The sequence below is a fragment of the Tamandua tetradactyla genome, chromosome 3 (genome assembly GCF_023851605.1).
Source record: "Tamandua tetradactyla isolate mTamTet1 chromosome 3, mTamTet1.pri, whole genome shotgun sequence".
Taxonomy (NCBI): domain Eukaryota; kingdom Metazoa; phylum Chordata; class Mammalia; order Pilosa; family Myrmecophagidae; genus Tamandua; species Tamandua tetradactyla.
The window spans coordinates 59098773-59122845 of NC_135329.1; the positions used below are offsets into that span (position 1 = coordinate 59098773).

Consider the following 24073-nt stretch of genomic DNA (forward strand, 5'->3'; position numbering starts at 1 on the left):
TTCATAGGGTTCTCATTGCTTGCTAGAATGTCAATAACTCCCCAGATGGGAAAGTTTAATATTTATTACTTTCTCCCTAGTTCCCAGTCAGTTGTAATTGGTTTTACACTAGATGTCTAACTTGTTTATTTTATAGCTACCCCTGCTGTATACTGGGGGTTTTTTGCATGAAAAATCTTTTCCAACCTTTCATTTCCAATGTGTTTTAGTCCTTGGGTCTAAATTGAGTCTCCAGTTAACAGCACATAGATAGTCCTGTTTTTAAAAACTCTCTTCCAGCCTTTGTCTTTTGACTGGGGAGTTTAAATCACTTAATATTTAATGTATATTCCTATAATGGCAGTACTTCTACTATTTTGTCTTTTGGGTTTTATATGTCCCATCTTTTTTTTTTCTCTTTTTACACTTACTGATAGTATTCATTTCTGTTCCCCAAGCCTCACTCCTGTCTTCCTATCTGTCTGTAGCTCCCCACTTAGTATTTCTTGTAGAACAGCCTCTTTCACAAATTCTCTCGTGGTCTGTCTGGAAATATTTTAAACTTCATTTTTGAAGGACCATTTTGCCATATAAAGAATTCTTGATTAGAAATTTTTCTCTTCCAGTATCTTAAATATATCCTACCACTGTATTTTGCCTCCATGGTTTCTGCTGAGAGATCCACACTTAGTCATATTGAGTTTCCCTTGCTACTTTCAAAATTCTCTCTGACTTTGACATTTAACAATCTGATTAGTGTCTTGGGATAGGTCTATTTGAATCTCTTCTGTTTGGAGTATGCTTCAATTTTTGGATCTGTAATTTTTTCTCTTTCATAAGAATGGGGATATCTTCAGTGAATATTTCCTCCATTATCCTTTGGGCCTCTTTTCCTTTCTCTTCTGCCTCTGGGGTGTCTAGCTCATGTATATTCATTCCCTATGACCCTTAGGAAATTTTTCCATTCTTTTCCCTATTTGTTCTTTGGCGTGTAGGAGATCAGCTATCCTCTCCTCTAGCTCACTTTTCCTTTCTTCTGCCTCCTCAAATTTGCTATTGTATGTCTCCATTGTACTTTTTATCTCTTCTGTGGAGCCTTTCGATTCCTGTGCTGTTTTGACCATGGAATGTCATGTGTCTGTGTGTATCTGAAAGGCAGATGGATGCTCACAGTGACAGTGATCTTACTGGAATTCCAAACACATTTATACATCCATATACACAGTCTGTGCTTTCTCAGTGCTGTCATTTTGAGTATCACACTCAGGAAATTGGTAAGGAAGGCCCTGTTTATCCATATTTCTGTGATATTTTAGGAGTTAATGACCTTCAATGATGTAGCTGTAGACTTCACCCGGGAAGAGTGGGCCCTGCTTGACCCATACCAGAGAAAGCTGTTCACAGAAGTGATGATGAAGAATATCAATCATCTGATCTCAGTAGGTGAGTCTCAGAATTTTTCTGTCATTGGTATGTGTCTACTCTATCCATCTACTCTGCCTATGATATCTTTCATATATCATCTTCTATTTATTCAGGTATCTAGATCAGCTCCTCCATATCATGTAACCTTTTTATATTCTGGGTATTTTTATATTTTATATTGTTAACACATTAAATTCTTTATCATGTACAACTGCCTAAAATAAATGGTTCTGTACTTTTTTTCCTTACTTTTTACTTATCTACTGAAATAAATGTTTCCTTACTTTTTACTTTTTATTAATCTGCTTCAACCCCTTAGAAGTTAATCCTCCTGACAAGCTACTGTCTTTCTTGAATCTCAATCTCTAACACTTAGATCTGTACTATAAAGTCAATGAATAATTGTTTAATGGATTAGAAGAGACTAAACATTTTAAAATAATTATTCTACTCTGAAGCCCAAGATGATACTTCACAACACAATAGTAAACGTACCCTCCATGTGTAATTTTCCATATACAATTTAGATTGTTTGGGTAGAAATTATATTTATTGTATTATCATTATTATTATTATTTTATTTTTTTGGCATAGGCAGACTCCAGAAATTGAACCCAGGTCTCTGGCATGGCAGGTGAGAACTCTGTCAGTGAGCCACCATTGCCTGCCCTGTATTATTTTTGTAAAGAATAACTGCTATAGAAACAGAATTTCTCTGAATTTAGAATACGAAGGCTTCTGCCTTTTCTCTTTGAAATTGTGCAAGGGGAGTAACAATTAGAAGTCCCCACTCTAATGGGCACCAGGTCAAACATTACCCTTTTGCTTGTGAAACGTTTTCAATGTTATGTGTTTAAAGTACTTTTGTCTTTGTGTCTTTCAGTTCTTATCTTTTTCTTGGGTAGCCTGCCATGGACTTGATAATGCACAATTATTTACACTTAACTCAGTATCTGGGTATCTTTTTTCCTACAAACAGGATGTCAGGTCTTCAAATCAGATATACTTTTCAAGATGGCACAAGTAAAGGAAGTGTGGAGAGAAGGAATAGGATTTCTCCAAAACCAAAGTCAAGGTGAGCTCCCCGAACCTATGCATCACAGAAGCTCCCGATCAATTAGTAGGTACTCTGGAATGTCAACTTCAGATTTCCTTTAGTGAGGGAATTTCTGTATTGTAGGTAAGGATATTAGGGGATTTCTCTTCATATGCGGTCATTATCGCCCATACTTATCAGGCTCTGTTGAAATGTCTTTGATCATGTGCAAGATAATTCATGTACTATTGGAATCCAACTTTCACATAATGAGCTGTGTCCTCATCCTACTTTTTAAGTTTTTTCCCTCTTTTTAACTCCCTGGCATCTCACCACCTTTTTATTTCTCTCAGAAAATGTTTTGACTGTTAATGTCCTATGATGTGTTCTTCTGCCTAAAGTATTCCTTGGTTTATTCTTTCCTAGGCAGTGTCAGTGTTTGAAACATACTGACAAGGTATTTGGGACTTGCAAACATTTTTCTCTGCCTCATGTTTCTCTAACAATTTATTGTTCTTTTTCCCAATAATTACAGTCCTGAAAAATGCCTTTAAAAAACAAGAAATAATACTCATACAATCTGCCTGCAAGAAAAACACTTATAACATCATGTCATTGGTAAGCTTCATTGGTGTGAATCTTAATTTTCCAAATAGATACCTGTGGCTGGAATAAATGGGGAATTTGGGTACAATCACCTAACTGTAATTAATTTTGAGATGAGATGCTAATCTAGCAAAAATCTGTGAAAGTTTGAATTTAAAGACAAACTGACCTCAGAACTCTACTTAGAATTCTTTTAAAAAGATAATTGTATAAATATGCTTCACATATATAAACGTTCTGATATCATGAAGTTCCAAATTGTTCCAGTAGCTCTGTATCCAAGATGCTGTTTGGTGAAAATTTCCGTGAGTGAAGAATAATGTGTATATAAAATAACATGCAGCAGATTTCAATTTGTGACTATGACCAATGGATCTAGAATAAATATATAGGTTAATGAGGACATTAATTAATACGGACATATGTTTTACAATCTCTCACCTGACTCCCCACAGCAGATACCTCACACTCAAAAAAATTCAATTAACTGCAGTTATTTGCAAGAAGATTCCACACACAGATCCGCAGTGAGACAACAAGCATTAATTCAAATAAGAAAGAAACCATGTTTCCACAAACCACTTGAGAAAGTTCTCAGTGAGAAATCATCTTTTAATCACATTGAAAGTAAATCACATGAATGTCATCAAAGTGCTAAAGCCTTTACTAAATGCTCTGAAAACAGACAATATAATGGAACTCACACTGGAGATAAACCATATGAGTTCCTTCTGTCTAGGAAAGCCTTCAGTCATTACTATTCCCTTAAAGAATATGAAAAATCTCACACTCGAGAGAAACCCTACAAATATCATTTATTTGGGAAAGCCTTCACTCAATACTCTTTTAGAGAACATAAGAGAACTCACACTGGAGAAAAACATTATAAATGCCTTCAATGTAGAAAAGCCTTCAGTCATTGTTATTCCCTTAAAACACATGAGAGAATTCACACTTGAGAGAAACCTCATGAATGTCAGCTATGTGGGAAAACCTTCAGTCATTCTTCTAACCTTCACCAACATGAAAGAACTCACACAGGAGAGAAACCCCATGAATGTCATTTATGTGGAAAAGCTTTTAGTCAGTCAGCTCACCTTTGCCAACATGAGAGAACTCACACAGGAGAGAAACCTCATGAATGTCATCTATGTGGAAAAGCATTCAATGAATGCTCTTCTCTTAAAATTCATAAGAGGGCGGGCCGCGGTGGCTCAGCGGGCAAAGTGCTTGCCTGCTATGCCGGAGGACCTCGGTTCGATTCCCGGCCCCAGCCCATGTAACGAAAACGGAGAAACAAAATACAATAAAAACAAGAAAATGTTTAAAAGATGTTTCCCTTTCTTCCTCTCTTCCTTCCTTCTATCCTTCCTTCCTTCTCTCTGTCTTTCCTTTAAAAAAAAAAAAAAAAAAAAAAAAAAAAAAAATTCATAAGAAATCTCACACTGGAGAGAAATTTTATAAATGCCTTGAATGTGGGAAAGCCTTCAGTCATCGCTCTTCCCTTAAAACACATGAGAGAATATACACTGGAGAGAAACCTCATGAATGTCACCTATGTGGGAAGGCCTTCAGTCGTTCTTCTAACCTTCGCCAACATGAAAGAACTCACAAAGGAGAGAAACCCCATGAATGTCATTTATGTGGAAAAGCCTTTAGTCAGTCAGCTCACCTTCGCCAACATAAAAGAACTCACACAGGAGAGAAGAAACCTCATAAATGTCACTTGTGTGGGAAAACCTTCCATCTCTCTGCTTATCTTCGTCAACATGAGAGAACTCACGCAGGAGAGAAACCCCATGAATGTCACTTGTGTGGGAAAGCCTTCCGTTTCTCTACTTATCTTCGTCAACATGAGAGAACTCACACAGGAGAGAAACCCTATGAATGTCAACTATGTGGAAAAGCCTTCAGTCAATGCTCTTCTCTTAAAATACATGAGAAATCTCACACTGGAGAGAAACCCCATGAATGTCACTTGTGTGGGAAAGCCTTCCGTCTCTCTGCTTATCTTCGTCAACATGAGAGAACTCACACAGGAGAGAAACCGTATGGGTGTCATCTATGTGGGAAAGCCTTCAGTCAGTGCTCTTCTCTTAAAATACATGAGAAGTCTCACACTGGAGAGAAACCCCATGTATGTCACTTGTGTGGAAAAGCCTTCAGTCTCTCTACTTATCTACGCCAACATGAGAGAACTCACATAGAGAAACCCCGTGAATGCCAAGTATGTGGAAAAGTCTTCAGGCACTCTTCTAACCTTCGCCAACATGAGAAAACTCATACAGGAGAAAAACCCCATGAATGTCATCTATGTGGGAAAGCCTTCAGTCGATGTTCTTCCCTTAAAATACACAAGAAATCTCACAGTGGAGAGAAACCTCATGAATGTCATCTATGTGGAAAAGCCTTCATTCATTCCTTTTCCCTTAAAATGCATGAGAGATTGCACACTGGAGAGAAGCCCCATAAATGTCATCTATGTGGAAAAGCTTTTAGTCAATCTTGTAATCTTAAAAAACATGAAAAAACACACAGGAGAGAAACCAAATAAATGACATCTGTGTAGGAAAGTCTTCGGTCATTACTCATCCCTTAAACAGCATGAGGGAACTCACCGGAGACAAACCCCATGGTTGTCATCTATGTGGGGAAAGTTCATTCATTGCTCTGCCCTTACACAATATGAGAGAACTCATATTGGAGAGAAACCGTATGAATGCCATCCATATGGGGATATGGATATATTGCTTTTTCCTTTCAAAGACATGATAGAACTCATACAGGAGTTAAAACATACATATCAACTCTGTGGGAAAGCACTTACTTATCTTTATGCCCTCAGCTAACATAAGAGAAGCACAGAACAGAAACCATAAGAATACCATCTATATTGGAAAAACCTCAATTTTCCAACTTCAGACAATGTAAAATTATTCAAACTTGAGAGAAACCCTATGAGTTTCATCAGTGTGGGTAAGCCTTCAGTCAGTATTCTGACCTTAAATAGAATGAGAGAACTCTCAATATAAATGTTTTGAATGTAGAAGAGATTTCAGCCATTATTTAACTTTTGCACACACCAAAGAACACATACTGAAGAAGCACTATGTTTTTATTCACTATGATAGTGCTTTTAGCCATTTGTACCATTTCACTTAGTGTAAGGAAATTCATATAGGATAGTAGAGAATATGTGAATTTCACCTCTGATAAAGCCTTTAAGTAGATGGTTGCATTATCATATGGCAGAAATTATAAATCCAGTGGAAGTGGACAGTGTTCATTTGCCACTCTGTGTGATAACCAACCTAGATCATGTGTGATAGATTCTGTCTGTGCTTAATGTGTTCCTTTAAAGACAGTGTAACTCCATGAGCCACCAGGTATGTAATCACTGTGCATTATCATACAGTGTAACACAAGCATTGGTGTCTTAAACTAAACTCAGTTTAGGAATAACCATAGAAACATGAATCAGAGGGGAAAGTCCTTCATAGGCGGATGAATCTCCTTGGGTGAGATCCAGAAATTTAATGATAGATAACGTACTCAATGTAAAATCATGGGAAACCATCTATTTAGTAAATGGAACTTGTGGGCATCAGTTATTGTACCTTTGTGTATAATAGTGCTTGACAGGGCTGGACAAATTATTGGGCATTTGAGGCCTGAGTTGTGGACATCAATGATGGGAATACCATAGGTTTAGGAATAGAAGAATGTGGGAAGTGTATGATTTGTGAGTCTTCAAAGATAAATGTATATGATTCTATGGTTGCCTCAAATGGATGAGTGGTATTTTCTGTCAGTGACTCATTGTCTGAAGAGTAGGAACAGATATGTTTGCTTTGTTTCTGATCTTAGAGGAAACAATACTTCATCTTGATGACTAGAATGTTAGTGGATGAGTGTCATGCCCACAATATGTCATTAGTCAGACTGAGGTCAAGATAGTTCCTATTTCCCCTCACTAAGAGCCAATTAGGGAGTATCAAGTCAGAACCCACTGAAAGAATTGTCTCAATAATAAGAGGTAGTCAGTTCTAAAGTGTACAGAATCCATAGGCAAGGCCATTATGACAATCCAGATGTGGAAATCCAGTCATTGGCATTAATTCTACAAAAATTATGATCCAGAGGATGCATATATGAAAACCTTTGAGCTAATTTCATGACTGTAAAAGACTGTTGAACTCTTCCCTACTGAAATTGAGCCTTCTAGAAGTATGTCTCTTCTCACCACTACAGCTCATATTTTTTGACGCATTCAGAGAGTTACTGATTTATCCTAAATAGAGACCAAGAAATGGTTGTTTTCTCTCATCACTTCCATTATATAGATATAAAGATGAATTTAGTGTAACAAGTCAAAGGGTTGAAAGAAAAAGCAGAAAGCAGAAAACTACTTTTAGTGTAGTTTTATATTAAGTTTACTGAAAATATTAGAGGCTGCTAGTAAATTTAGCAAAGTCAAACATTCCAAAGTAAAGATAAAATTCAGTTTTTTTATACCAGAAATGTGATGAGAGATATTCTGTGTATTTTAATCCATAGCATCCTGGTATCTGAATTTCCATGTCCACTTGGTGGTTGTGCTGATGTGAAACTGTTATGTATCCCAGAAAGCTAGTGTATTTTAATCCAGTTTTATGGGTGCAACCTGTTCTGGGTGGGATTGTTTACATGGAGATGTGACCCCACCCATTCAAGATAGGTATTAATCTGCTTACTGTAATCCTTTATGAAAGAGACGTTTTGAAGAGAGACACATGCTTTGAAAGAGAAACACCCTGGATATTCTAAGACCTTGAGACACAGAGAAAAAGCCACTGGACTCAGAAGCTGAAAGCAACAAACTAGGAGCAAAGGCCAGCAGATGACAGTCATGTGCATTCCCAGATGATGAGGTATTCCAGATACCAGCGGCCTTTCTTCAGAGTCCAAGTATCTTGTTGATGCCTTAATTGAGGTATTTTCATGGCTTAAGAACTATAAATTTGTAACCTAATAAATCCCCTTTGTAAAAGCCAATCCATTTCTGATATATTGCATTTTGGCAGTTTTAGCAAACTGAAACAGTGGTGGATCCACCCAGCAGTCATGGGAAATTCAGCTTTTTCATCGAAGTCAGTGAGGTTAAGTCCATTATCCTCATCTTACAGGCAGGGATCATCTTCAGCCACTCTCCCACCAGAATTTCAAGTCTCATTCTTGGTGTGAAAAGGAGTATCATTCATTGACAATGTCATTCTAAGATGTTCATCATAATAGGACCCTTGTCCTGTGCATCAACATGAGTGACATCAGTGAAGCCTTTCCCCACCGCCAGTTGTTTCCAAAGTTCTCTTTGCCACATATTTGATTCTCCTATTGCATTCTTTCCATGTACCGATGATGACTTTCCCTTGAGGCAATAAATATGTATGAGGGGGATGTTTAGGTCCAAGTGTTCCAGGACAATTAAAGTCACTCATAATTCAGCATGTCCACAAATCAAGCTTATCTAGATTTCAAGGCATGGAGGAAAGGGCCTTCTGGTTTTACAACATGATCATTGTTTTTCACTGTTCTGCCAACTTCTCTCTGCAAGCACAGTCCTCAATTTACCAGTTCCATTTTATGGTATTGTCATTGGGCACTGCCTGTGTAAGTGTTCTGATTACCTGGGACCCAGGATATCATTAGGATTTCTAGCATCAAGAGGTAATATTGGTAATCTCATGGTAATCCTTTCCATTTCCCCTGAGATCTGAAAACACAACAGAAGTTACCTTTCAAAGAGTACTGCTTGTCTGCATCTGGGAACTTTGTAGTCTAAAAACCTATGGCTCTTCTTTATGTGTGACCCATTGTCATGTTTCCCTTCCACTGAAATGCAGTGTTTAGTGTCCAAGTAGCTTTAATTAAACAGGGGTGCCATGCAATAATTTATTCTTCTTTATGGCTTTTGTGTAGTTGGTACTTGTGTCATCTCTTCCAATGTTCTGTTGCCCCATTTGCCTGGTCATGCCAATGTCATGCAGTGGGAGCACACCCATAGCTGGGCCACATGTGCTGTTAATGAAATACCTTGATTCGATTTTGATTTTTATTTATCAGGTCACATCCTGAGTTTCTCCAGAGTTACACTGGTGGTCCCAGCATCCACATGGTCCATGTGAATTTCTATTCCATATCAAAAGTACATGTATAGGCGGGCCGCGGTGGCTCAGCGGGCAAGAGTGCTTGCCTGCCGTGCCGGAGGACCCCGGTTCGATTCCCGGCCCCAGCCCATGTAAAAAACAAACAAACAAACAAAATATAATAAAACAAGAAAATGTTTAAAAATGTTTCCCTTTCTTCCTCCCTTCCTTCCTTCCATCCTTCCTTCCTTCTCTTCCTTCTCTGTCTTTAAAAAAAAAAAAAAAAAAAAAAAAAAGTACATGTATAAAGTGGTGAGATACCACTGGAACATATGACTAGGGATAAATAGTGTAAGGTGGCTGAATTCCGACTAATGCAGGGCCTGCTGATATGGCCTAGATCACCATGCTGTGTGGGCCTGAGCTCACTGTCAGAAATCATATAACTGCTTTTGGCCCCGGTCTCTTTAGTTTCTCATGATTTGGCCCATTCTTGCATCTCTGTTGGCCTTCTGTGTCCTACTTTGTAGTGGATCCAGCATGCAATCATGGCATAATTGGGTACATGGTTGGTCAATATGCAATTTCCATTTGTGGTCTGCTTCACATGGCCTCTTGTAATGAATGGGTGTCAACAATGGTGACAAATTGATCTGCTTTATACCTCACAAGCTGTTGCTATAGCCCCTGTGCAACATGCAGGAGCTTCTTACACTCTAATTATTGATTTGCTAGTCACTGGACAATACAGATAGATTCTAAGAGTCCATAAAACTATAAGTATGTAGCAGGAAGTTGGAGTAGCCTCCATTGTCATCACCACCACATGGAGTTTATCTGATTAGACAGAACACTCTCATCCAGCCTCAGTCAAAACATGTGCATTCTAGAAACAAGTGGCCACAGTGAGCAAACAGACTTCATTAGATATAAGTTGCAGGTTGATCTGTGAACCAAGCCATACCATCATCTGGACTCTCCCACTTAGCCAAGGGAGTGGCAGAATACTACCCTCTGGGTTTTCCAGTCCCATACACAAAGTAGGACTTTGTTTATAGTGTTGACTAACTCCCTGAGGTCCTGCTCAGGTTTGCATTTGGATTTACCATTTCTGGAGCTTTGTTGAACATATCCTTCTTTATTAGTATAATGACTGAGTACCCAATGTGATGATAGGCAGTTCTGGCCTTAGAGTCACAGAAGGCACATCAGTTGTTAAATGCTTAGCTCCACTGCATCCCAATAACTGGCAAAAAACTAGTTATAGGAGCGTGGAATTTAGGGCCACCTTGGATAGTTTTCATGTTCAAAACCCAAGGACCATCTGGGCTATAGTTTTTTTGTTTGTTTGTTTATTTGTTTGTGTTTATTATTATTATTATTATTTTCTCTATATTATCATTCTATATCTTTTTCTGTTGTTTTGCTAGTTCTTTTCCTAAATCGATGCAAATGTACTAAGAAATGATGATCATACATCTATGTGATGATATTAAGAATTACTGATTGCATATGTAGAATGGAATCATTTCTAAATGTTGTGTTAATTTCTTTTTTTAATTAATAAAAAAAAAAAAAACCCAAGGACTAGTAAACTGCAATGGTATTTTCTTCTCGGCACAGACTCCCACCTGTCTGAATAGGAGTCATTGAGACCTGTAGTTTCATTAGAATGGCAAGTCCCATTGGTCCCAGTGGCAGATAGTGCCACTGCATATTGTATGGGTTCTAGAACCTCTGTTGTGTTGTGCATTCATAGGTGGCTACGTTTTGGGTGACCTAAACTAGATGGTCCAAAGTATGCCCAGATGTGGCACACGTTTTCTCTTGTAGCCGAAGATGCCTTTCAGCTTTTGGAACTGTCTTGGTAGTGGGAGCTGCCAATGACTTTGCCAAATATGCCCCTCTGATTATTAACTCTGCTAGTTTGAACGTGTTTGCATCCCAGAAAAGCATGCTCTTAAATCTAATCCATTTCTGTGAAGTAAACTCATTTTAAGTAGTATCTTTTGTTGAGGCTTTTTCCATTAATGTATAACCTACCTCAATCTGAGTTTTTTTTTTTCACATGGGCAGGCACCGGGACTCAAACCCGGATCTCTGGGATGGCAGGTGAGAACTCTGCCTGCTGAGCCACCATAGCCCGCCCAGTCTGATTGGTTTTTAATTCTCTTACTGCAGTCCTTTATAAGACAATGAAATTCAGACAAAGAAAGAAAGCCACAAAAGGAAGAAGTTGAAATTGATAAAACCTACAAGAGAAGGGAGAGACCAGTGGATACCTCCATGCCTGGCCGTGTGGCAGAGGAGCCAAGGTTCACCAACAGCTGGTCTTCATGAAGAAAGCTTCTCCTTGATAATGCCTTGATTTGGACATTTTCCCAGATTCTAACCATGAGCAAATTTCTTTTGTGCAAGCCTAACAATTTTTTTTCCCTTGGTCACTAAAATGCCAGCCCAGTGGCCCCTAAAATTTGTTCCTGTGGGGCAGGCCTCTGGAAGTTGTAAGGGATGATTGTCCAACCTGTAAATGTTAATCTACATCTGATATCTAAAACATCTAATATCTAATCTGATAAGGACTGTATGCAGGACATGTTCAACCAGTTCTTCATTAGAGCCTTCTGTGAGGATGCATCAGTATATCAGATGACAAGTACTTCTTGGTATAACTATGCTTGTTTCAAGTCTACCCCACCCACTAGTGACATATTCCAGAATAATTGAAATATCCTTCAGGAAACAGATTAGGTGTATATCTACATAAATGCAAATTGATCTTGAACCTTGTCCCACAAAGAGATTGAGAAAAAGGCATTAACCAGGTGAAAAACAAGCATACCATTTCTGAGTTGGCTGCCACCATCTTGATCACAGCAATGATATGAAGTAAAGCAAGAGCAAAGGGTAACATGTCAGCATTTTATTCTTGATTTGTTAACTTCTAGGCTCCTGATGTCTATTTGAAGGGCCAGACTAGACTATTAAATGGCGACAAGAAGATTCTTGACACTCCTTTGTACACTACATCGTGAAACAATGGGGCAGTTTCATTTGTGCAGCAATACCAATATTGTTGAATATCCCAGCAGGGCTTGTAATTCAGGTGGCAAAAGGAAAAGACATATCTCATGGATATGACTTGGATTCTTTCTTGTGAGAATGTGTACTCCCTCAAGCAATGGTGGCGTTGCATGCTGCAAGCAGCCAAAATATGAGGACCTAGAAAGCACTCAGCAGTTGAAACCACAATCCTAGCAGCATATATAACCCAAAACGCCTCCCCTATATACATTTGCCTTTCACAGACAAAATCAAGTGCATTCCAAAACCCCCAGAGCCACTTGTTTACCCTTGCCACTGGGCAGTCTCTGGTTTACTGTCACTTGGTCATCCTTATGTAAGAATGACATTGAAGTTTGGATTTCCCATGTTTAGTGGTTCCACCCTAAAAATAATGGCATGCAAATGACTCTCATTAGTGGAACTCTGAGACCATGGTTGCACCCCTAGTTTTTCTTTCTAAAAGGAGTAATATTGGTAAGCAGGCAAGGAAAATCACACTCCCTATGTGACTCATTACTCTCATGGTTTAAATTGTCTTCCTCACTGTTCTTGTTGGGGCACAGGGAAGACTTATCAACTCATGCATCCCCCTCAGTACACAGTCCCAGTACTCAAAGGGAAGCTATGCAGTGTTCTAAATCATTCCAGTCCTAACAGCTATCATCCTTCTGCTCTTTATGACATCTACGAGGGTCTTAACCTCTAATTCAGAGGGACTCCCTCCTGATAGCATTGGCATTAGCAGTGTGTTTTACTGGAGAGATAATACCAGTTTCTGCATTTATCTTGTTTTAGTAACCAAAGCCACAGTGCCCTGAAGGTGGGACCCACTCCTTCCTTTGTCTTTCTTTGAAGTGCATCTTCCTGTTACCTGGATTGTATCCATCCAAGTCTGCCTCCATGCCCCTGCTTCCACTCATAATCAGCTGTGGTGTTATATATTTTCCTCCACTTTGACCACCATCATACCCAGGGAAAACAAAGATACAGGTGTGTCTTCCACTGGAGAGGACCATGTTTCATGAATGTCTCCAGTGCGATTGAGGCCAGACCCACATCCATGTCCTGACTAGGGGTGGAATAATTTATCCATGACTATCACTTAGCCTGAAGGGAAGTGTGGTCCTTATGAACAGTTTTGCATGGGGATTTTATTTGTTGAGCTGTTCTCCCAAGTTTAAAACACTATTATGCTCCAAGCAACCCAGGCAGAAAATGACATGGGGTTCTGTCTCTGTCCTGTTGATTGTGTTGTTTGGGGTGGGTAAAAGTGTGTTTAATTAGGATATTTTATTAGTTGTTAATTTCCCCAGGCTTTCCATTTAGTTCAAGACCACTAACATTGCAATGGCCCTTAGTGTACAGAAGCACTAAGCCATATGATACTCTCCTGGCTTTTGTCCATATCTGTCTTTTAATTTCTGTATTTCACTTATACAAAAATATCTCATTTTAATAGTTTTAATTTCTGCGATGCCATCAGTAGTTTTGAATTATATGAAATTTGATGTAAAATAGGTTCCATAAAAAACCTAGAGTGAATGAAACTCCTTGCATAAGAGTCACAGATTCCCCTTGGGAGACATTTGGGACTCGAGAAATGATGGTGGCTAGTGGATTGTGTGGGAGCCACCATACAGAGTGGAAGTTAAGTTTTCCTTCTCTTCCTAGGACCCACTTCTCACATCTCCATCCTCAACCATCACACCAGTTCACTATTGTTAACGTGAGGATTTCTCATATCCCAATTTTCCCCATGAAGCTAGAGGGAGACAAATACCTCAGTCAGCCAGTCATCCTCCAGAGTGCCAAAGCCACTCTAAGGTTATATAACTGAATAATACTTATGCATCCACTATGCTTTGGGGTGCTTAGTGATCTTACTCACTGAACCACACTCTTGGGGGGAAGAGTTACTTCTTACCATCTCCAAGTTAAGAGTCCTACCTAAGAATTGTTAACCCATTTAGGTTTGCCCCAAAAGACTCAACTTAGAGAGGTAGTGAATAGAGCACCTCTTAATCACATAAAGAGACAAAGTGAGATCAGCTTAACAAGTGGGCATCAGTTCCCTATGGGCAGCAGGACCCTCTGAGGCCACAGGGTGATCTACATGCATACCTCTTTCCTATGTGTTATCGCTAAGGGACATTACTCCCTCCCTGTTGGGAACATACATAGCAATGGGGATAGGACAAGTAACATAAAGTATATATACATTGCCAAGGAATCTCCAGTGAATGTTTACATATGCTCTGAGAAAAAGGGTATGGAATGAACCAGCAGGCAGGCCACTATTAGCAAGAGGAGGTGTTTTCTTTCCAGGCACCCCCAAGAAGGTAACCAGCTAATAGTTATCCTCCCATTCTAGGTGCCAGGTTGACATATCTTTTTTCCCAAACACAGTGTTTTTTATTTGTTACAGGAAAATATGGATAGTAATCCTTGGACTTATCCCTTCTATAGTAAAAAAGAACATGACAAGAAAACAAAGAAAAATAATAAATGTACTTGCTTCCGGTAATAATTATTTCAAAAAAGTCAAATTTTAAAGCTCCTGAGGTGCCTGAGGATTATAATTCTCTTGTTGCAAAATTCTAGCCACCTGAGTTGCTGAAAGAATAGTGTAATCTTAATTTAATATATTTATAATCCTTCAGGGAATAGATAATCCATATATATATTGTTTTGCATTCTCATAAATGGAAAGTTCCAAACATCCCTGGAAATCCATGAAGGGACACAAGCTTAGTATTCAGTGGATTTCTGTCTGATACCTCTTGAGATGGTTATTCTCTAGACATATAATTGACTTGGTATATTTGAGGCTATGCCATACAATCGTGACATTTCTCTTCATGAGAAATTTTATCTATATGCATAAAAGGTGCATTTTTTAAACTTCATTCTACAACTGGAAAACTCTACTATTCAATAATGCAGTAGAATTTGTGTTTGGTGTGGGGAAAAGCGTGTGTGAGGTATTTTTTTTCTACATTATATGAGATGGCTAGCAGCCATTGAAACTTTCCCATTTCTGTATCCTCCATTTTCACAAAGAATCCTGCTCTCATCAGAGGCTCTCCAAGAAAATGCTGGTTGCCCCTAAATCCTGCAATGACAGTTTTCAGTCTAATGTATACTATAGCTTTAATATCAACATTTATCCTATTGTCTGTAGAGTGAGCAGTAATCTCTTCCAGAAGAGGAGAAATAGCCAGAAGCTAGGAGACCCAGAATCAGGAAGCAGCAGAAATAGTGGGCTGCATCTCTTCATCCCTTTCAATTCAGTGCAGTTCTAGTATTAGGCTTGGGATGAAATAATCAAAATGTAACTAAGCTGTCACATTACCCTTAGAAAATATTAGTCTGAGTAAGGTAGAACCAGGGGAGACTTATCTGAGAGACATAGGAACCCTGAGTAAGAAATTGGAAGTTCAGTTGCCTAGGGTTTAGAGGACAGCTGGAGCCCCTTGAAGAAAATCAGCCATTTGAGAGAGCCCTCAGATAAGAAAGGTTTGTATTAATTTTCAGATATGTTAGCAAATACCACAAAATGTCTCAGTTTGAATAATGAATTTATTTTCTCTGGTTTGTGGGTTAGATGTATTAGCTAGGGTTCTTTAGAGAAACAGAATCAGCAGGAGATATCTTTAAATATAAAATTTATAAAAGTGTCTCACATAACCATGGGGATGTAGAGTCCAAGGAGATGTAGGGCAGGCTGCAAGCTGGTAGCTCCAATGAAGGTCCTCAATGAACTCTCAGCAGAGGCTGGCTGGCTGAAGCAGGAAGAGTGATTGTCTCTTCTGAGTCCTCCTTAACAGCCTACCAGTGGTTAGGAGAACTGTGGGCTGAATTGATTTGGTACTGACAGATCAAGTGACTAAGGGGAAGTATTTTCAACATGAGAATGGAACGTTCCAAGAAAGACCATGCAATTATAAAGTACAATAATAAAAGTCCTAGCATTCACTGGAGTATTCAGGTAACTGAAAAACAGCCACAAAAGTAGGGATGAAGATTAAAGCTCCATCTCTTGGTGCTCCAACACTCAGTCCCAAGCACAATAAATCATGTCCCAGTATCTTACATCCTTTCAATATATAGACCACCCCCTATTAAATTGTCTCATGCTTGTTTCCTAAGAGCATATTTGTTCAGAATTCTATGCAATATATATGAACTATATACTGCCTCAACAAAAATGTTTATTTATGGTGATTATATTTATGGGATTTGTATCTTTCTATGAGTGCCATTACATTTCTCAAGTTGTGTCCCAAACCATCACAGCCAGCTGCATTGTCAGTTTCTCCATGGAAGCACTGGCCCTCACATAAGTAAGATGATTGGGGATCTTTCTTAATTTTCAAGAACTAAGGGTCACTGTTATAATAACCTTTGTGGGAAAATGCCACCATCCTTGCTAACAGTATTTGTATTATTTATAATTCTGAGTACTTTACATGTAATGAAATATTTAACTTTTAAAATCTACATGAACTAGTTTCTATGATTTCCCCCACAATGGAGAATCAGCAGTCAAATAACTTGTTCCAAGGGCATTTGGCTAGTTGGTTGCTGAGCTGGTATTTTGCTCAGTGTTGCCCCAGGGATCAAGCTGTTATGCACAATTCTGCACTGGTCAGATCGTACATAGCACACACCTTTGGGTAGGTTGAGATATATGGTTTCCAGCTCTGTCCACCTGAGCATCTTCTGAAGGTACTTTCCATGCAGATTTTTTTAACTTTTTTATTGTATAGTATAATATATATAAAGCAAAGTAATAAAAAAGCAATAGTTTTCAAAGTACTCTTCAAAATGGTTACAGGATAGATCCCAGAGTTTGTCATGGCCTACTACACAATTCTCTCATATTTTTCCTTCTAGTTGCTTCAGGATATAGGAGGCTGGAGGGCTTAAATACTTTTTTATCATCACAACCAAATTCTTTTTTTGTGTGTGGACAATAGCATATATACAAAAAGCTGTTTTCAACAGTTTTTAAAGCACTTTTCAACAAGTAGTTACAGGACAGATCCCAGAGTTTGCCATGGGCTACCATACGATACTCTCACATTTTTCCTTCTAGCTCCTTCAGAATATAGGAGGCTAGAAGGCTTAAATTGTTTTTATCATCACAAGTGACTTTTTTCTTTTCTTTTTTTGTGAAAAATAACATATATACAAAAAGGGAATAAATTTCAAAGCACAACACCAAAATTAGTTGTAGAATGTATTTCAGAGTTTGACATGGGTTACAATTCCCAAATTTTAGGTTTTTACTTCTAGTTGCTCTAAGATACTGGAGAATTAAAGAGATAACAATTTAATGATTCAGCAATCATTCATTTCTTAAATCCTACCTTCTCTGTATAACACCACCATCACCTTTGATCTTTCCATCCCTCTCTTTAGGGGTGTTTGGGCTATGGCCATTCTAACATTTTCATGTTGGGAGGTCTGTCACTAATATGAGGTACAAAGATGGAACTATCTGATGTTCTGGAGAGACTGGGCCTTCTAGGTTTCAGGATTTATCTGGCCTAGGGGCCCATCTGGAGGTTGTAGATTTCTGAAAAGTTACTGTAGTGCGTGGAGCCCTTGTGAAACCTTATCTATTGCCCTAGGTGTTTCTTAGAATTGGCTGAAATGGTCCTGGTTGGGGTTTGGCAGATTATGATAGATAGCGATGTCTAACTGAAACTTGTATAAGACCAACCTCCAGAGTAGCCTCTTGACTCTATTTGAGCTGTCTCTGCCACTGATACTTTATTAGTTATACTTCTTTTACCCCTTTTGGTCAGGATGGAATTGTTGATCCTATGGTACCAGGTCCACATGCATCCCTGGGATTCATCTCCCATTTGCCAGGGAGACTTTGACCCCTGGGTGTCATGTCCCAGATAGGGCAATAATTTCACTTGCAGAGTTGGATTTAGTGAGAGTAAAGCCACATCTGAACAACAAAAGGGGTCCTCCTAAATTCTTAGGCATACCTATAGGTAGTCTGTGTTTCTCCACTACCTACATAAGCTGCAGAAGAATAACCCTCAGGATCAGGGGCATAGCCTATTGATTTGGGTGTCCCTAAAGTTTGACACAGTATCAGGGGACTCCATGATGGTAGGGTTGAACAATTCCATACTTTTCCTCCCATCCCTCAAGGGACTTTGACAATACTTTTTAATTATCTGTTTGATATACCTCAGGATATATCCAGGCATTACATTAATCTGTACAGGATTAAAGGACTTCTTTCTTATTCTGGGCTCTCCGTGGTTCAATTGTTCAAATGAGCTATACAGATAGGTTAAATTAGATTATGCACTACAGAGAATTTCAGTTTCAGACGAAATAAACCTTTCTTCCTGTGGTCTCAAAGAGTATGTGTGGTTCTAAAATATAGACAAGGTCTTCTTTACCCCTGTGCTCTGAATTACTTTAATTCCAACCTAATCACCTTCTTTCTTACCTCTAAATGTCAGGTTATACATACATAGTAAACAGCCTCTCCAAATCCAGAAATAATAACCACCACTTTGGACTTAAATGTTTCTGCTCTAAAAGCTTACAATGTAGGCCCCTGTTTTCTTATAAGCAGTTTCTAAAGGAGACCATACCATTGTTGTTCTTTTGTTTCTGGCTTATTTTGCCTCACCAAATGTCCCACCTGTTCATTCACATCGTTGCATGCCTCATGACTTCATTCCTTTTTGTAGCAGCACAACCTTTGTTCATAAGTATACGCCATTGTTCTCCAATCTACTTCTCAGTCAGTGGATCCTTCAGCCACCTGTGTTCATCAGGCATCATGTATACTGCCCAAAGTCCACAGTCCATCCACATTCTCAATTTTAGGTAATTTCACTGTCCCCAAGAGAAAGAAAACCAATAAACACACCCTTGCCAAATAGGAAATCTAAACCTCCCCTTAACTCTTGTCCCTCCCGCCATTATTTACCACTGCTGTTGCTGTGGTAGTGCTGACGTTTTCCTTTTGAACATAGCACATAACATGCAATAGCAGTTTTCCCCTATACCCTAGACTTAAACACTCTTTGTACATGAATCATACCTTTGAGGTAATCTTGCAAGAACTAACTTCTACTCCTAGTCTTCAGCAGTGGGACACATAGGTCTATACTACTCCTTTCAATCTTGTTCATCTTTAATATTGTGATATTAATTATAGACCCACTAGAGAACCAACTTCACTTCTATCTATTCCCTTACATTGGAATTCAACCTCATTAAATAGCAGTTCACTCATCTTTACCTTCTATGTATCTCTAAGTCCACTATATTCTGTATTATAAGCCTCTGATTTTATCTTTATGATGATTATAGAAGTGGAATCATACATTATATATCCTTTGTTTCTGGCTTATTTCATTCAGCATTATGTCCTCAAGTCTTATCCATCTTGTCATATGCTTCAAGACTTCTTTTCATCTTACTGCTGCGTAATATTCCATGGTATGTATATACTACATTATGTTGATCTACTCATCTGTTGATGGGCATTTGGTTTGTTTTCATCTCTTGGCGATTTTGGATAATGCTACTATGAACATCGGTGTGCAAATGTCTGTTTGTGTCATTGCTTTCAGCTCTTCTGGGTTTATACCAAGTAGTGCTATTGCTGGGTCATAGTGCAACTTGATATTTAGTTTCCTAAGGAACTGCTAAGCAGTCTTCCATAATGGCGGCACAATTATACATTCCCACCAGCAGTGCATAAGTGTCCCAATTCTACACATTCTCTTCAACACTTATAGTTTCCTGTTTGTTTAATAGCAGCCATTCTTTTTTTTTTTAACTTGTTTTTTATGGCATGGGCAGGCCCCATTAAATGAACCTGGGTCTTCAGCATGGTAGATGATAATTCTGCCACTTGAGCCATGGTTGCCCATAGCATTCATTCTTATAGGTGTGTGGTGGCAGTTCATCGTACTCTTGATCTGTATTTCCCTTATAACCAATGAACATGAGCATCTCTTCATGTGCTTTTGAGCCATCTGTATTTGCTCTTTAGAAAAATGCCTATTCATATCTTTAATCCATTTTAAATTGGGTTGCTCTTTTGTTGTTGAGTTGTATGATTTTTGTATATACAGGATATCAAACCTTTGTCCAATATGTGATTTCCAAATGTTTTCTCTCATTGAGTTGTCTCCTCTTCAACTTTTTGACAAAGTCTTTTGAAGTGCAGAAGCATTTGATTTTGAGGAGTTTACATTTACCTATTTTTTCATTTGTTGCTTATGCTTTGGGTGTAGAGTTTAGGAAACCACTTCCTATTACTAGGTCTTTGAAGATGTTTCCCTACATTTTCTCCTAGAAGCGTTATGGTGTTACTTTGTATATTTAGGTGTTTGATCCACTTTGAGTTAATTTTTGTGTAGGGTGTAAGATAGGAGTCCTCTTTCATTCTTTTACTATTGATATCCAGTTCTTCCATGCCCAATTATTGAAAATACTATTTTGTCCCAGTTCAGAGGATTTGGAGGCCTTGTCAAAAGTCATTGACCATAGATATGGTCATCTATTTCTGCACTTTTGATTAGATTCCATTGGTCAATGGTTCTGTCTGTGTGCCAGTACCATGCTGTTTTGACCACTGTTGCTTTATAATAGGTTTTAAAGTCAGGGAATGTTAATCCTCCCACTATGTTCTTCCTTTTTTAGGATGCTTTTGGCTGTTCGGCATTTCTTTCCCTTCCAGATGAATTTGGCAACTAGCTTTTCTAAGTCTTCAAAGTAGGTTGTTGGAATTTTGATTGGTAATGTGTTAAATCTGTAGATCAATTTGGGGAGAATTGACATCTTAACTATGTTTAGCCTTCCTGTCTATGAGCAGGGAGTGTCTTTCCACCTATTTAGATATTCTTTGATTTCTTTTAGCAGTGTTATGTAGTTTTCTGTGTACAAGTCCTTTACAACCCTAGTTAAGTTCATTCCTAAGGACATGGTTCTTTTAGTTCTATTTGGAATGGAATTTTTTTTCCTTAATTGACCCAAGAGTTAGGTCATTGCTTGTGTATAAAAATGTTACTGATTTTTGTACATTAATTTTATATGCCTCCACCTTGTTGAATTTGCTTATTAGCTCAAATAACTTTGCTGTAGATTTCTCAGGATCTTCCAAGTATAGTATCATGTCATGTGCAAATAATGAAAGTTTTACTTCTTCCTTTCTGATTTAGATGCCTTTTATTTCTTTGTCTTGCCTCATTGCTCTAGTTATAACTTCTAGCACAATGTTGAATAATAGTAGTGACATTGAGCATCCATATCTCCTTCCTGATATTAGGAGGAAAGCTTTCAGTCTCCATTTAGTGTAATGCTGGCTATCGGTTTTTCATATATTCCCTTTATCATATTGAGGTAGTTGCCTTTGATTCCTATCTTTTGGAATGCTTTATCAGAAAAGGATGTTGAATTTTGTCTAATGCTTTTTCAGCATCAATTGAGATGATACTGATTTTTCCCTTTTGATTTGTTAATGTGCTGTATTACATTAATTGATTTTCTTGTGTTGAACCATCCTTGCACTCCTCATATAAATCCCACTTGGTCATGGTGTATAATTCTTTTAATGTGTTTTTGGATCCTATTTGCTAATATTTTGTTGAGAATTTTTGCATCTATGTTCATTGGAGAGATTGGCCTGTGGTTTTCCTTTCTTATAGAATCTTTACCCAGTTTTGGTATTAAAATGATATTAGCTTCATAAAGTGAGTTAGGTAGAGTTCCTTTTTCCTCAAGTTTTTTGGAAAAGTTTGAGCAGGATTGGTGTTCGTTCTTTTTGGAATGTTTGATAAAATTCCTCTGGCCCTAGGCTTTTCTTCGTAGGAGATTTTTGATAACTGAATCTCTTTACCTGTGATTGGTTTGTTGAGATCTTCTATTTCTTCCTGAGTCAGTGTAGCTTGTTTGTGTGTTTCCAGAAGTGTGTCCATTTCATCTAAGTTGTCTAGTTTGTTGGCATATAGTTGTTCATAGTATCCTCTTATGATTTCTTTTAGTTCTTCATGGTCTGTGGTTATGCACTTCTTCTCATTTCTGATTTTGTTTTTTTGCATCCTCTCTTTTTTTTGTCAGTCTTGCTAGTTGACCCATCAATTTTATTGACTTTCTCAAAGAATGAACTTTTGGTTTTATTGATTCTTTCCATTATTCTTTTGTTCTCCCCTTCATTATCTCTGCTTTAATCTTTGTTATTTCTCTTCTTCTATTTGCTTTGGGGTGAGTTTGCTGTTATTTCTCAAATTCCTCCAGGTAAGCAGTTAAGTCTTCAAGTTTTTGCTTTTTGTTGTTTATTAATATGGGCACTTAGGGCAATAAGTTTCCATCTCAGCACAGCCTTTGCCACCTCCCATAAATTCTAATAAGTTGTATTCTCATTTTAATTCATCTCCTGATAGCTACCTGATTTCTTTAGCAATTTCTTCTTTGACCCACAGGTTGTTTAAGAGTGTATTATTTAATCTCCATATATTTGTAAATATTCTCATTCTTTGGTGATTATTGATATCCCAATTCATTCCATTGTGATCAGAGAAAGTGCTTTGAATAATTTCAGTGTTTTTAAATATATAAAGATCTGTTTTGTGCCCCAGCATATGCTCTATCCTGAAGAATGTTCCATGAGCACTAGGAAAGAATGCATATCCTTTTGTTTTGGGGTGCAATGACCTATATATGTTTGTTAGGCATAATCCATTTATCAAGTAATTTAACTTCTCTAATTCTTTGTTGATCTTCTGTCTGGTTGTTTTATCTACAGAGGAGAGTGTTGTATTGAAGTCTCCTACTATTATTATTGAAACATTTATTACTCCCTCCTGCTTTGCCAATATCTCTCTCTCATGTACTTTGGACCTTCTTGATTGGGAGCATAAACATTTATGATTGTTATTTCTTCTTGGTGAATTCACCATTTAATTAGTATATAGTGTCCTTCTTTGTGTCTTATGATGTCTTCACATTTACATTAAAGTCTATTTTGTCTGTTACAACTCACATGGAAAATCTTTTTCCATCCTTTCACTTTCAACATAGTATTCTCTTATCCAAAATCAGTCTCTTTTAAGCAGCATAAAGTTGGGTTATATTTCTTAATCCATTCTGTCAATCTGCTTCTTTTAATTGGTAAGTTTAGTCCATTAACATTCAGAGTTATTACTGAAAAGGCATTTCTTGAATCCACCATCTTATCTTTTTAATTTTGTCAGATCTATATATTCTTTTCCCTCTTTCTCTTTTTATCCTTTAAATTACCCTTACTGGTACTCTTCAATTCTGTGCCCTCCTCCAAACCTCCCTCTCCTGTCTTTTATTTTCAGCCAGCAGACCTCCCTTTAGTATTTCTTGTAGGGCCTGTCTCTTGTTGCCAGATTCTTTTCGGACTTGTTTGTCTGTGAAAACTTTAATCCCTCCCTCAGTTTTGAAAGACAGTTTGGCTGGGTACAGAATTCTTGGATGGAAGTCTTTCTCTTTCAGGATCTTAAATATATCATACCACTGCCTTCTCACCTCCATGGTGCTAGTTGAGTAGCCTGAACTCAGTCTTATGTGGTTTTCTTTGTATGTAGTAAATTGGTTTTCTCTTGCTGCTTTCAGAATTTTCTGCTTCTCTTCAACATCTGACAGACTGATTAGGATGTGTCTTTGGGAAGGCCTATTTGCATTTATTCTGTTTGGAGTTCGTTGGGCCTCTCTGACTCATATATTTATGCCCTTTATAACAGTTGAGAAGTTTTCCCCCATTATACCCTCCACTACTCTTCCTAGCCCTTTACGCCTCTCTTCTCATTCTGGGACA

At 38.0% G+C, this 24073-nt stretch overlaps 1 protein-coding gene across 1 annotated transcript in view; it reads left to right on the forward strand.

Moving 5' to 3' along the window:
- Nucleotides 1-11346, forward strand: part of LOC143677336 (uncharacterized) — a 58685-nt gene extending 47339 nt beyond the window's left edge. Inside the window, 6 exon segments of the mRNA XM_077153197.1 lie at nt 1296-1422; nt 2384-2479; nt 2976-3058; nt 3502-4230; nt 4470-5575; nt 5577-11346. Coding sequence (XP_077009312.1) covers nt 1296-1422; nt 2384-2479; nt 2976-3058; nt 3502-4230; nt 4470-5575; nt 5577-5604 — 2169 coding nt within the window. The 3' untranslated portion in view covers nt 5605-11346.
- Nucleotides 11347-24073: the final 12727 nt, after the last annotated feature.